The sequence below is a fragment of the Pygocentrus nattereri genome, chromosome 20 (genome assembly GCF_015220715.1).
Source record: "Pygocentrus nattereri isolate fPygNat1 chromosome 20, fPygNat1.pri, whole genome shotgun sequence".
In the NCBI taxonomy this organism is placed as follows: Eukaryota; Metazoa; Chordata; class Actinopteri; order Characiformes; family Serrasalmidae; genus Pygocentrus; species Pygocentrus nattereri.
In genome coordinates, this window is record NC_051230.1 from 25668109 (window position 1) to 25684286 (window position 16178).

Below are 16178 nucleotides of genomic sequence, written 5' to 3' on the forward strand. Positions count from 1 at the left end.
AAATGTGTTGAGATTTTTTTTTGGGCCATAATCATGTTATAATAAAGTTTTTTAGACTCAATGACTCCATTTCACTTTATAACATATCTCCACTAGCCAAAAAAACATGCATCTCCATTTTTATCTACTTTCACTTTTCTACTTCATTTGCACACGGCATTTTTATGAATGAACGATGAACGATGAATGAACGATGAATGGACCAATGGAAACCCAAAATCATTGGAATAAAATTGCTGTTTAATTTACATTAAAAATTAAATAAATACTGAGTATCCCTAAAAATGTTTGTTATTATCGTTGTTGATACTGGCAAACGTGGTAAACCTGTTCTAGTGCTGTTAAATTCTATTTTAAACGGATCTTCCCATTCCTGATAATTTCACAATTAACTGGACTGCATGGAGTTAATTTTGTATCATTTAATCATGAGTATGCACCAGCCATTTATTTCCAACTCATTGTTTCATGAAAGAAAATGCAACTTTATAAGTAGCTTTTATATCATCATTCTATGATAATAATGCTAATAGTTGTTACCTTAACACCAATCTAACGATGGATTTGCCATTTTCAAATTACTTGTAGCAACTCTATTAGCTTCTGATAGCAGGAAAATGGGAAAAAATTAAACCTGAACCAGTATGATCATGGGTATACATGGGTATATTGCCAAAAGTATTTGCTCGTCTGCCTTCACATGCATATGAACATGGAACAATGGGACATCCCATTCTTAATCCATACGGTTTAACATGTCAGCTCACCCTTTCTTCAACTCTTTTGGTAAGGCTTTCCACAAGGGTTTAGGAGTGTGTTTATGGGAATTTTTGACCATTCTTCTAGAAGTGCATTTGTGAGGTCAGACACTGATGTTGGAAGAGAAAGCCTGGCTCACAGTCTCCGCTCTAATTCATCCCAAAGGTGTTCTATCAGATTGAGGTCAGGACTCTGTGCAGGCCAGTCAAGTTCTTCCACAGCAAACTCGCTCATCCATGTCTTTATGGACCTTGCTTTGTGCACAGGTGTGCAGTCATGTTGGAACAGGAAGGGGCCGTCCCCAAACTGTTACTACAAAGGTTGGAGAATTAAATTGTCCAAAATCTTTTACACCAATGTATGACACTTTGCATTGTGCTTGGTGATGTAAGTCTTGAATGCAGCTGCTCGGCCATGGAAACCCATTCCATGAAACTCTCTATGCTATTCTTGAGCTAATCTGAAGGCCACATGAAATTTGGAGGTCTGTAGCAATTGACTCTGCAGGAAGTTGGCAACCTCTGCGCACTATGAGCCTCAGCATCCACTGACCCTGCTCTGTCATTTTACATGGCAGACCACTTCATGGCTGAGTTGCTGTCATTCCCAATCGCTTCCACTTTGTTATAATACCAATGACCGTTGACTGTGGAATATTTAGTAATGAGGAAAATTGGACTTGTTGCACAGGCGGCATCCTATCACAGTACCACACTGGAATTCACTGAGCTCCTGAGAGCGACCCATTCTTTCACAAATATTTGTAGAAGCAGTCTGCATGCCTAGGTGCTTGGTTTCATACACCTGTGGCAATGGAAGTGATTGGAACACCTAAATTCAACTGTTTGGATTGGTGAATGAATACTTTTGGCAATATAGTGTATGTGTTGCTTCTCCTCTGATCCTGTTTCCTGGCCATAGATGGGAATAAGGGGAACTTTTTAACTAAAAATACTCGAGAGTCAGGGCTAGCTGCGCTAAGGTAATACACAGTTACACATGTCATTACAGTAATACACATGCTTTTTCACTGCAGCAAAATTACACTGAAACAAGATAAAGTTCCAAAGCATTAAAAAAAAGAGAACTGGGGGGCTGGGGGGCAGTGCAAACTGAAAGAGTTAACAAGTAACCCTTTCTGAACACAGCTTCTGATTTGGTGTACGAGTGTGTCAGTATGTCATATATATATCATCAATGTGAGAGGTTTTCGTGACATCATATGTGACAGTCTGATCTGCACTTCCCCAGCGTTCTGCTATTAATCTCCTAAGGCAAAAATCATCAATTTAAATAAACGTCGTACGAAAATCTCTGGGATTGGTAATAATGACACAAAAGCACTATTCTCATGAAGGCTCTATGACCTTGCAGTTTTCTGATGCTAGTTTGCAAACTGTGCCCTGTGAAACCTGTCCAAAGAAAGTGTAGAATAACAATGACACTAAGAAAACAAAGAACAGGAAGTTGCCTTTGTCAAGCCGAGTTAATTGAACTTATAATAATAACAACAACAATAATAATAAGTCCCAAGCAACAGATTCGTTTCTCATCCCTAATTCTTATGCCATTTGAGGGAAGTGGGTTCAGTTTAATGTGTGGAAATACATAAAAATATTCAATACAACTCTCTCTTCATAGTTCTGCCACATCACACTGACCTTAAGGAATTCAAGATTAATGTAGGGGAGACCGCAAGTGCGCAGTTCCATCTCTAAGGGGCTGAGCATAGTGAGGAGTTGCAGAGGAATGATTGAGCCCAGGCCTGCACGAACGGCATTCATACACTCCATATTCTGCAGCTCACGCAGCCGAAGAGCACTTACTGATCGTGCATACATGTCCTTGTTCTCCCAACTGTAAATACACAGGAAAAAGGGGGGAATTTAGTAGGTATGGGAACGTATGGTATGGATACAGCACAAAATAAAATGTGTTTGAGTGTTTTGTTTTTGATCAATTTTCCCCTCTTCCTAACAAACAACCAATTCTGATCCTAGACCTCTACCCATACAAAGGTTTTAGGCCCTACCTGACAGTAAGGTTGCGTCCACCCTGGCAAAGTTCCACCTCCTCGCCTGACATGGTGACGTAAGTGAAGGTACAGCACGGGCTGCTGGGTGAGTCAGGACTTTCGCCCGAGTGGTTCTGTGACGAGATCTCTGCACACAGTGCCTCAAGCTCTGCCTCATCAGTTACCTAAAAAGAACAAAGCAAAAGAGGATCAATAAGATGCCTGGTTTCATCTTATTTAAGGTGTTTTTTAATCAAACATTTTAGACACTTTAAGTCATAGATTTAATTTAATACAAACGCTTGCAAGATTGCAAACATAAAAGGTATATCAACAACAGTTTTTAGCTCACTGAGACTCCAGCTCAAAAGATGCGCAGAGCAGCCTATCAACTCATCTGTTTGCCATTTAGCTCGCTTGTTTAGGTAATTCAGCCTAGTATAGTTAGTTTTTCTTTCTGTGATCTTGATAATCAGGCTAGACACTTAAAATACTTGTCTAGATATTGTTTAGCAAACTTTTTTCTTGCCCTGATGTTCTTTTTAGACAGCACATGTTGCGCAGTCTTGTTTTAAATGATACATGCACACATTTTCACATCCACAGTGGCAGGCATTAGTTGCAAATACTGTGATGAAATTTAGAGGTTCTTAAAAACTTTTAGCTTGTTACAGACTGCTCTTCAGTTAAATTAGCAAAAAAATGCTTCTCAAACTACTTCCAAGACTCAAAGCCATCTAAAAACCTTCTTTCGCAAGGTCTCAGAAAATTATTTTGATCTAGGCATGATAATACCCCAATCTCCAATAACAAAGAGCGAACCTAATTAAGGTTTTAATAAGACCAGCACCTGCTAGATATTCTCTAATGTTATTCTAATCATGAGCCCCTGATCGGGTACACCTAATTAAAATCTTTTCACATTTGCAGAGGTTTTATATATATATATATATATATATATATATATATATATACACACACACACACACACATATATATACTATAACTTTTATATAATTGACCTAAACACAAATGCGATTTCAGTTTATGAAAAAAATAAGTACACTACTATATATATATATATATATATATATATATATATATATATATATATATATAAATATATATATATTAGTATTATAAATAATAATTATGGTGTCACTTATGTCCAAATATGCAGAAAAAGTCTACATTTACAGGGTGTATATACTTCTTCACATGACTACTGCTGGAGCCTATCCCAGCGGTCACACAGCAAACAGTGAAATATCATTTTGATTCCAAGGGCCTTATAGTCTTCTCTTTGTCCTCTTGCATCAATGTTTCCTTTCTAAGTACTGTGTAAAACCACCCTTTTGTTTATTCAATTCCCAATTAAAACAGCCAATAAGAATTAAGTTATTATTTTCTTTGTATCAGACCAAGAAAAAAAGGCAGAAAATACATATTTAATGGAAAACGTTCCTCGAATGCTGCAACACTTTATATAATATCAAATCTACCATCCTACTGGCAGATGTTCTAAAGCACAGGACCATGTATATCCTACTGATACTTCCATACTGAGGTCTTGAACTTATCCAATCTTAAAACCAATGAATGACCAGCTGTGTCCTGCTATCATCCAAGGAAACAGGTACACCTAAGTGTGTTACTGAAATTATTAGTAACTGATATCATAAAGAAGAAGAAAGTCAAAGCGAGACAGGTGAAAAAGATTTTTAAAAAAACCCTGAAACCTAAAAACAGTGCAAGGCTTGACAGATCACCAAATCATTGGGAAATAAGAGAAGATCAAGCTCCACCCTTAATACAGATCTGGGGGGGATTGACAAATGTTTGAGAGGAGAAAATTAAACAACATGTGTCTGAAAGGATTGTAACTGTCAAGCAGTTGAAACTTGCACTTGAACACAGCAACTGGACATATGAGATGTAGAATAAGGTTTTGTAGACTAAGTTGAGACCTTTGAAAGTAACAGAAGGCTGTGTATACAACCATCAGCCAAGTATCATGTAGGATAAGCACAAGTCTGGGGATGTATAACAACATCTGAATTGGCGATTTGATTTTGATTGCAGACTCTATGAATGCTGATGAGTACAAACAAATTTGAATACATCATGGATAACTTCCATTTGGCTTAAAATTCATTGTATAGCAAGAAAATGACCCTGAGCACCCTGCTTGCTCAGAAGACCAATATGTACTTAAACAGACAAACTACTGATGTTCAAGGAACATCATTAACAGAAAACACACTTAATGTGTGATTATTCAAATGACAACAAAAGAATGTGTGCACATGTATAACTGGTATCTTACATACCAAACACGATTTTTTATACAACAAAAATGTGACAGCATTTTATTTACTCTCTGTGCTATTGCTGTTACTTTTTTATGCCAATGACAAACTCCCTAAACAATTATGGTAATCCATAAGGTGGGCATAATCAAGATAACAGAGCCCCAGAGTCCCAGAAAATAGATTTTTTTTCATGAGTGCTAAAAGGATCCGAATGTTCAAAAGCAGCTTGAACAGGGCTGAAACGGAGTTATAAGCATTCAAGTTATAGCTTATGTAGAAATATTTCCCATTTCAGCTGCTAAATAAAGTAATGAAGCTCTTCACACTACTTTCACTTTTCCAAAATGGACAGTCCCAATGTCACTGTTTGCTTGATCTGTGAGGAACAACGGAGATCTTATATGCACTCAAAGACATTTTGTTCTGTGCTTCGTCTGCATCTCCAAAATCAACTCAGACTGAATTATGGAGGTCCCGAATGTGAATAAGCGAGTTTGTAAAGTTTTAGATCCTAAAATGAGGTGAAGACAGTCTCCATTCTGTCTTTATTTAGTCTCAACTTAGTCTACAAAACCTTATTCTACATCTCATATGTCCAGTTGCTGTGTTCAAGTGCAAGTTTCAACTGCTTGACAGTTACAATCAGTTACAACCGATGAATATTTAGCATTAAACGAAGCCACCCCTGCAGGCTATAATTATATACACAACCCCAGATCGTCCGGTAGAGGAGGCGGGGTCTGCATAATTTTTAGAAATTCCCTAGCTGTCAATCAGAAACACTATGATAATTTCACTTCTTTTGAGCTTCTTTACATCAATATAATTAATCCAATTACAAAACAGAATGCATTTTCTTTAATTAATATTTACAGACCACCAGGACCCTATGTAGAATTTTTAAAAGAATTTAGTGATTTCGCTGCAGATTTTGCAGTTTGTAGTGATAAAGTAATTATAGTAGGAGACTTCAACATTCATTTTGAAAAAGTTGATGACTCATTAAAAAAGGCTTTTGCATCAATTCTAGACTCAGTTGGTATTGCTCAAAATGTAACAGGACCTACGCATTACTGTAATCATACTCTGGATCTGGTTTTGACCCTGGGTGTTAGCATAGATAACCTAGATATTCTTTCTCAAACCTCAGTAATCTCAGATCATTATCTTATTTCTTTTAAACTTCATCTTAGTCATAATATACGTACATCCCCCAGCTACTCTATGAAACGTTCAATAACGCCCTTTACCGCTCAACAATTTACTGATAACCTTCCTGATTTATCAACCATAGTGTACTCTCCAGGTAACCCAGCAGATCTAGACAAACTAACTGATTGTTTAGAAAATACCTTCCGGTCTACTTTAGATGGTGTAGCACCACTTAAACACAAAAAAGAGAGACAGAAAAAACTTGCGCCGTGGTATAACGACCAAACTCGTACTTTAAAGCAATTAGTACGAAATTTTGAGCGAAAATGGCGATCAACCAAACTGGAAGTATTCCACTCTGCTTGGAAAGACAGTATTGTTGAATATAGAAGAGAAATTAATAAAGCCCGCTCAGAGTATCTGGCCTCTCAGATCGAGATTAATAAAAACAACCCTAGAGTTCTCTTTAGTGTTATTTCTAAACTGACTAAAAATCAGGCAGGTACTGATCCTCAGATTCCAGCAATCCACACTAGCAATGCTTTTATGGACTATTTTGATAATAAAATCGAAAATATTCGGGACAAAATTCAACAGATAAATAGCACATCTTGTCTGTCATCTGGTGTGGCTGATATAGAACAAAATCCAGCTACCGAAGTCAGGTTGGAAGTTTTTAACCCACTACATCAGTTAGAACTGGAGAAAATGATCTCCTCATCAAACTGCACAACCTGTACACTTGATGCAGTTCCCACAAAACTATTAAAACAGGTATTACCAGACATAATTAAACCACTATTAACAATAGTAAACTCATCATTAAACCTGGGGCATGTTCCCAAAGCCTTTAAACTAGCAGTAATTAAACCTTTGATCAAGAAACCAAATCTTGATCCTAGTGTACTATCTAACTATAGACCTATTTCAAATTTACCATTTATTTCTAAGATTTTAGAAAACAACTTGGCTCTTATCTGCAAAGAAACCAGATCTATGAAAAATTCCAATCTGGATTTAGGCCTCATCATAGCACTGAGACAGCTCTAGTTAAGATAACAAATGATCTGCTTCTTGCCGCTGACCAAGGCTGCGTTTCTTTACTGGTACTTCTTGATCTGAGCGCAGCTTTTGATACAATAGATCATAATATCCTCCTAGAAAGATTAGAGAAAATGGTCGGTATAACTGGAACTGCCTTATCGTGGTTCAAATCATACTTGACCGATCGTTTTCAGTTTGTGAGGGTAAATAATATACCCTCCAATTATACAAAGGTTAGATATGGAGTTCCACAAGGCTCTATCTTAGGACCGTTATTATTTACGTTATACATGCTCCCCCTGGGCAAAGTTATTAGAAAACATAATGTTAATTTTCATTGTTATGCAGACGACACGCAGCTCTTCATATCAGCCAAACCTGATGACAAACAGAGAATAAAGAAAATGGAGGATTGCGTAAAAGATGTGAAATCATGGATGTCACACAACTTTCTTCTATTAAATAGTGATAAAACAGAAGTTCTTCTATTAGGCCCTAAAGCTGCTAGAAATAAATTATCACACCTAATGTTGAATCTGGCCGACTTCTCAGTCACACCTGGTTCAACAGCTAAAAATCTTGGCGTTATCATAGATTCAGATCTAGCATTTGATAAACACAAATCTAATGTTACTAAAACAGCTTTTCTACATCTCCGTAACATCGCCAAGCTAAGAAATGCTTTATCCTTACATGACGCAGAAAAATTAGTACATGCCTTCATTACGTCAAGGCTAGACTACTGTAATGCGCTACTGTCAGGATGTTCTAGCAGTAACTTAAATAAACTTCAGCTAGTTCAAAATGCTGCAGCCAGGGTCCTTACTAAAACTAGAAAATTTGACCATATTAGTCCAGTCCTATCAGCTCTTCACTGGCTTCCAGTCAAATTCCGCATAGACTATAAAATTCTCCTGTTAACGTATAAAGCCCTACATGGGCTCGCTCCTGAGTATCTGAGAGACCTTATCTCCTATTATGAACCACCACGATTACTTAGATCACAGGGTGCTGGCTTCCTAGTAGTTCCCAAAATTCAGAGAAGCTCTGCAGGAGGAAGAGCTTTCTCTTATAAAGCGCCCCAACTCTGGAATAATCTCCCCGATAATGTTCGGGACTCAGACACAGTCTCAATCTTTAAGTCTAGACTAAAAACTTACTTGTTTAGTTTAGCTTTTGGTAGTTAATGTTAATTCCCTTTAGATAAGGCTGCAGATCCAGGGGTTCATGGACATAGTGAATTGTGGGTAAACTGAGATGCTGGTGCTGCTGTCACTCACTACATGCAGTCACTCAGGTTTGTGGACGGTGGAGTGGGTGAATGCCAGTGTCTCAGGGAGCCTCCGTGTCTATGTTACCTTCTGGCTCTCTCCCTTTAGTTAGGCTGTTATATTCAGACCTGCCGGAGTCATTAGTCACACTCTGATAATTTTTTACATTTTCTGTTCTTCATAAATCCAGTCTAAACTAATTCCTAAATCTTTCCTTCCTCCGAGTTACTGACTGTCCACCGGTCCGGCCCAATACTGATGGATGTCCCACCCTCAAGTCCCCCTGTCCCCCTGATTGACCAGACTGATGGAAGTTTCTGGAACGCAGCTTCTCCACTACAGATCACATCCAAATCTATATGAAATAGAAATATAGAAATATAGAAATATTACAAAAAACTAATTTCACACCACATCTGATATAGTTTTATAGTTTTGATGAAAAGAAAAAAAGCAGTCTGAAAACTTTGCTTTTTTTGTGTTTTTTATATTGTTTTTGGTGTGTAACGGCCTTAAGAATAAAATGTGGAGGTGTTTACAAGAAGCATGGTAAAATATACCTTTGAATTTTACTGAAAAATTTAAAGGAAATCTCTTGAAAAGAACAGAAGCTGTAATGAAGGCAATGTGTGTACATGTTAAATACTGAAAAAAATTGTGTGATATATTTAGTTATTCAGGTGTCTGTGCCCCCCAACCCCCAATGGGACACTGAAAAATGTAGATCTTGCACAGTATTGTATTTTCATGTTTGCTTAAAAACCACTGTAATGTGAAAACAAGACAGTGAAGTCAAATTTAGCCAGTGAGCATGTCTTACACTTTCAAACTTCTTGATGTAGTTGTAGGTGAGAAGGTCGGCTTCCTGCAGGTCTGCATCAGGATCCAGAACCTCGCCCACTATACCCTTCCAGACGGAGCCCAATAGATCCAGAGGTAAAGGCACATCTGCGCGGATGGCAATGCCCAGCAATTGGCCGAAGAAATGCAACAGCTGCTCTTCAGCATAGCTGATGGGGCCAGGCCTCAGGATGTACTTCCCCTAAACAGCATATGTATTAGTATAATCTCATATATAAGCTCATTATCTCAAGTCATGACATACACACACACACACACACACACACACACACACACACACACACACACACACACATTGAGTGTAAAGTTGGATGCTTAGGACTGCACACCTTGTTACGATTAGCAGCAGAGCTAGGACACAGGAGAAGCAAAGACAGGGCAGTGCTTTGCAGTTCCTTGCAGACTTGCCACAGGAAGTGGCGAAATGAACCACCTAAGAAAAAATAAAATTGAACAATTTTACTGTGAACTTCAATTTGGAAAAAGAAGGTTATTTGATTATACAATGTGTATATCTTGGACACTGACTGGTGCCATGGACTTCTTCACCAGTGAACCTGATGTTGAAGGCGTAAGTAGGGTCTCCTCCACTTGCGAGCCTGACACACAGCTGCGAAGACGGAACGCTAGACAGCTGCCGGGCTGCCTGGCAGAAGTAGGTGTTCTCTGAACAGTGGGTCTCACCTGGACACATGCACACACATACACCTCCACTTGAACATGCGTAACAGGAGACAACTGATGTGAAAATACTGCTTTGCACTCCATAATACCTCCCACTATCTCTAGAGGGTCCAGTGTGATTTCAGGAGCAGCATGGTCAGCAGTGCGCTGCACCGTTGCATTCAGCACTCTGTTCATTACGGTCACTTTGGTGTCATAAAAAACAAGACCTGAGAAAAAAAATGAAGAAAAACACCTTTTGTGAGGGCTAAGAAATATGAGGACTAAGAAAAGTAAGGGCTAATTTCACTTATGTAGTGCCATTGAGGTTAGGCATATTAAGCCTAGTCTTAAAACTACACTGTTAAAGGAGATTTTCCATCATAGTCTTTGTAAAGTAGGACTATGTTTACACAGCAGATAAAAGTGGCCCGAAACAGATTTTCTCAACAAATCCTATTTTTTTTGTTTGGCTGTTCACATTATCTTTTAAATGTGACCTGTATGTGACATCAGTCTGAACAGATCAGCTCCTAAACCAACCCGCATGCGCAAAAGACAATGTTTCACTAGGCGGCTCGTCCAGAGGTAAATAGTCATGACAGCCAGTGAACGCCAGTTGTTCCCGGAGCTTTCAGTGTCGTCTTCACCAGCATCACAGGAGCGAGTATGAAGTTCCAATGCTTGACAGCTGGACTCATCACCCACATTGTGCTCGAGTTCGCCGTAAAAAGGGGTGCATTATATGGTCACGGCTACTTCTTTGGTTCATGTCCTCAGATTCTTTTAACGCTGCAGCCTCAGGCTTCTCCTGCTGCGCTTGGCCATTTTGTTCGAAACCTCTTCAAACACGGAGCAGCTGCGATGAGTTTCTTCTATTTTTTTGTACAGAAACATCAGCCTAAATATTTATGAGCCTCAGCAGCGCGAAATTGTGACTAATGTTGAGCTGGACTGACGTAAAAGTTGCATGAATTCCGATCTGGCTGTTCACACTGAGCCGCATTGGCGCAGATCGGATACAGATCGGATTTCAGTACCACACATGAAAGCGTCTCAAATCAGAATTGAAAACTTCAGATTCAATGCGGCTTTTGCTGTTCACACTGACACACAAATGACACATCTGTGTCACATATGAGGAAAAAGATCGGATTTGGGCTTTTAGCTGCTGTGTAAACGTAGCCTAGGACTCAAACAACTACTAACAAATATGAACTAATGCAGAATCTCACCTTTGGCCTCACACAGCAGGGCAGCAATACTATTCTGATACGTATGTGTCTGCCTGAGCTCCACAAGTGGCAGGAAGAAACACTCCAGGGTGTTATTAAGGGACTGTAGCAGTGCAAAGCGCAGGCGTAAACTTTCCACAGGTATGTCTACAGAGTAAAATGAGAAAAAATATAAATCCAGAACAGCAGTTTCGATAGATTAGTAGTAGCAGTTCAAAAGCTCAAAATATTTATTAGCCATTGTTAAAACAAATTACTTAATTACTACTGGAATTAAATACATGAACCGTGGCCAAAAACAGCATGAAGTACTTGTATGGATGCCACCTAAAAATTTATTATCAACTTGTAATATCTTACTCAGAAGACATGAGACTCGGGGGTCCGCTGCATCCATGGGGTCGAGGTACACTTCATGGGGGTGCAGGCGGGCAGGAGTGATGGCCAAATGGCGGCAGAGGCGATTAACATACTGGACCAATGCAATGTCCATTTCTAAGGTCCATTTCCTGCTGACTTTCTGAGCATGTCGTGTATCAAGGCATGAGCATCTACAGAAGAAAACAAAGAGGTTGTATTTTACACAAAGCCACACACAGAAAAGTGACAAAGTAAAGGAAAAAAAAAACAATAAAGTGTAAAGCACACCACAAGCTACCACAGGCTACCAAAACAGATTCACTGTGCCTTGGTTACAGATTGATATGCAAGGCACAGTGGATGATGCAAGGTACAAATCAGAAGGACCAACAATTCTAGCATTAGTAAGTGTTCAACTGATTGTTGTGCAGTTCAATTGAGAACAAGAAAACATATCTCCAGAAAAAAGTATTAGGACAACTAACGAGTGGGAAAATTTCACTACTTGGAAAAATCCAGGTTCCTTTTGCATTTTACTGATGAAAGTACCAGAATCTAGAGCAAGCAAGAGTGAGTGTGGTTAATGTTTTCATTTTTTTTTTGTTTTGGATGTCCTCTGACTCTTATGAAGAGCCACTGCATCTATTGTAATTGCCACTCACACTCGGAACACAGCGCCAACTGCCATATCTGTTATGTCAGCTAACAGATGCCTGTGCCAACTAGCTTCGAGCTGACTCACTGGGGAGGGGGCGGTTGGGGGGGTGGATGGGTTTCTACCCAGCCTGAGAGTGAGGCCAATCATGCTCTTCTGGACTCCAATCAAACTCTCAATCAGGACATTCAGTTTTCACTGCTTCAATGGTCTACAAAGACTCTGATCAAACTTACTGAGGATGCTAGGATGATGTTTGCAGCAAGGCAAGTCAGCCATCCAATTTACATCAACTGTGCAATGCAACCTTTTAGGCATAGTTCAACATTCATGTACAACTAACATCAGACGCAACCAGCATCTTGTAGAAACCAATACACAACATACAGGTTTAATAACGCAGTCAGATAAACATTACACATTTGTGTATCATGTAGCTACTTGCTAAAGAAATAAAGAACTTTGGTCAAAGCACAGTCTGAGTCAAAAAGCTAACCTTTCAAAGTGTAGGTCATAACCACATGCCAAGATGGCACGCCAAACACTGCGTATGTCCTGTTTGGCCCGGTCCACAGTGAACTTGTAGAAACCCTCCAAAGTTAGATACTTCTCTTCTGGGACTGAAATATGAGAGACAGAACAGTTAGACGTACACATACATGCTCAAGCCCATGACTGAAGAGGCATGAAATCTGAGATACACATACACACTGCAGAGCAGGCCTGCATGATGTGGGCAAAAATTTAAATTTATGTTCATTGCTAAAGATATTTGACAGGCATGCCGAAACTGCTACATTGAAAATTTTTTTATACAGATATAAAGTGATATGAGTATTTCCTATCAGTCTTATATGTCACTTGGAAGTGATAAAGCTGAGAGAACAATTGAGAGAACACTCCCCTCCCCAACACAAACAATTTTTGGAGCAAAGCTGAGGCTTAATGTTTGTGTATAAAACAGATTACTTATTAGGCTACAGGGGTCAGTTGTCTTAACTGAAGTCGTCATGGTTATTAAACAGTAAAAGATAAGATTTCAAAGTTAGGATGTTTCTTTTATATGGCCAAAGGTCTTTTAAGCAGGCTATGTTAACCCCTGCCTCTCTAAATGAACAATAATTTATGTGGATAAGAAAATTTTTTTTAATACTAAATAAAAATAAAAATACAAAAAAAAGCCTGTCTACCCAAACCATCTGCCAGCAAAGCCAGCTTGTGCACTTGCCCGACCGCCACCCGTGCCACCTGCCAGCCCGATGTAATTTGAATACGGTTACTTATTGCAATTTTTAGACACACAAAAGTCACATGGCTAGTCGCATGACATAGATGAAGAGAAACACTCATACCCCAGCACTATGTAAAGTTACATATCCAGAAACATTAAGGGTATACATAAAAACGTCAAAAACCTTCTAGTTTTTTGGTAGGTGACTTCTCAGGGTCTTTTTCATCAGGTCTAGCTTTCTCTGGAGACTTGGGCTTTAGGACAGGTTTCTTCTCACTTAATGCCGTGCTGTTAAAACAAAATTAGAAATAGTTATTTGTACATGATAACTGATGCATTCTTGATGAATGCAGATGCTAGTGATTAAATGATACTTTGGAATAAATTCTTCAAAGTACAGTAAATTCTACTGTTTTTTTTGTTAACATTCTGTATACCATACTTTCATAAAATGGGCTCAAGCTCACACGCCATGTATAGTTGGTTGACTTCTATAGACACAAGACCTGTTGTGAAGTAGGCACACTCTGACATTTTAAAAACATTTTAATGTTACAACATGATGTACCATTGTTGGTGCATTCACAAATAGTACTCTATGATATCAAAGTGAAAAAAATTCATTTCATTTGCTGCTCTTTCACTCCATCCTCACTGTCACATCTTACAATTTTCTCAATTTTATCTTTTAGTTTCAATTTCAGTACCATGCTGTTACAGGACCATTTCCCACTACACTTTATACCGCAGGCAGCTTCATAGATGAGCTAGACACTCTAGCTAGTCTCTTCCCCTTTGTTGGAAACCCACTCACTGCCCTTGATGACTTCAACATTTCATTTGACAAGCTGCAGTTATCCTGCCTCCCTCGATCATATTTTGATCTCAAGTCTTCTCCGACACAGAGAAGGCAAGTTGTTGCACCTGATCTTCAGCAGGCCTACCCCAACACTGGATCTCACAGTAATCTACTTCTCAGATCATCACTTTGTCCTTCTATGCTCTTCCTGTACAACCTCTCATATTCTTCTTTTATTGGCTGCAACCTATTCACCAGTTATTCACCATGTTGAGGTTCCTCCTATTTCCCTCTCTTCCTCCAAGATGCTTACATAACAGTCAAAGCAATCATGCCAGGAGATCTCAGCTATGTAAAGCTGAGCTCTCCTTGCATGATCTTACAGGAAATTGTGTTTTTTGATTACTCTAAAGTATTTATTTATACATTTTTACATTGTGTACAGCTCTGTACTACACACAAACACACAGACACAGTTTTTAAATGATTCACATGCAGTGACATACACCATTGCATGGTTACCTACATAATATTTATGCTACTTACTATTTTATCTGTACTGTAGTCTCCGTCATCTGTATTTTCTCTGTTATAATGCTGTAGCTGTGTTATTTTAAATCAAATTAAAAATAAAATTAACTAAATTTTTACCTTCACCATATATATATATACACATATATACACATATATATACACACACACACACACACACACACACACCTACACACCTACACACCCACATATATACACACACCAAAAAGCAATCCCTACATTTCTGTGAGAAAACTGCTATATGGTTTGCCACTTGGAAACAAAATGGATGAGCTGTTTGTCCTTAGGAGGGCTAACTTTTTCTGGAGTGAGGATCCTTTTTGAGCAGCACAGAGACTGAACATTCCAGACTGATGTCTTGTACCGATATAGCAAAAGAAAGACATCAGACAGATTCATGCATAGGCAGGACTCTGACATTCTTATAGATTGGCTGGCTTGGTATTTATTTTAAATCTTTATTCAAATTCAAATAGCAAATAGTAAGCTCTAATGCAATCACGTATCCACAACTGTATTCTGTATTTAAGTGTATATAATTTGACAGATCATTAAAAATTAAAATATTATTTTTTAAAACAAAGTGTTCTGTTGGTCTGTATATCTTTTGTCATTTGAGTGAAAAAAGAAATATAAAAAAAATGGAAAAATGGACAAATAAAGGAAATTAAGTAAAAAGTATAAACACTAACATGCAGCTGATAATCACACACACACACACACACATATATATATATATATATATATATATATATATATATATATATATATATATATATATATATATATGTATATATATATATATATAAATAAATTCTGATCCTCCAGAACAGACTGGGCCACCCCATTTCCAACAAAGTTGGGACGCTGTGAAGAATGTAAATGAAAATAGAATGCAATGATACGCAAATCATGTATAACAGGTTTTAAAGGAAAATTCTACAAAGACAACATATCAAATTTTGAAACTGAGAATTTTTTTTTTTTAAATGTTAGCTCATTTTGAATTCGATGCATCCTTGCATCACCTCTTCTTTTAACAACACTCTGTAAGCATTTAAGAACTGGGGAGGTCAGTTGATGTAAGTCTGAACGATAAATGTTAAATTTTTCATTTCTGGTTTCTTCTTTGCATTTTAGAGTTTTAATTTGCTTTTGTAAATGTTATGCCGAATTGTTTTCACAGACAGTGGTTTTCAAAAGTGTTCCTGAGCCCATGCTGTGATTTCCACTAGAGATTCATGTCCAATTTTAATGCAGTGCTGCTTTA

General features: G+C 38.2%; 1 protein-coding gene across 7 annotated transcripts in view; it reads right to left on the reverse strand.

Annotated features, from left to right (window-relative positions):
* Window positions 1-16178, reverse strand: part of LOC108437401 (probable E3 ubiquitin-protein ligase HECTD4) — a 123977-nt gene that overhangs the window by 11615 nt on the left and 96184 nt on the right. For all 7 annotated transcript variants that reach the window (XM_037531309.1, XM_037531306.1, XM_037531307.1 and 4 more), the window contains 10 exons: window positions 13742-13845; window positions 12823-12946; window positions 11672-11862; window positions 11312-11458; window positions 10187-10306; window positions 9942-10097; window positions 9743-9846; window positions 9373-9594; window positions 2792-2958; window positions 2421-2616 (listed from right to left, as the gene is read on the reverse strand). In XM_037531309.1, the coding sequence (XP_037387206.1) occupies window positions 2421-2616; window positions 2792-2958; window positions 9373-9594; window positions 9743-9846; window positions 9942-10097; window positions 10187-10306; window positions 11312-11458; window positions 11672-11862; window positions 12823-12946; window positions 13742-13845 (1531 nt within the window). The remainder of the gene's footprint in view (window positions 1-2420; window positions 2617-2791; window positions 2959-9372; window positions 9595-9742; window positions 9847-9941; window positions 10098-10186; window positions 10307-11311; window positions 11459-11671; window positions 11863-12822; window positions 12947-13741; window positions 13846-16178) is intronic.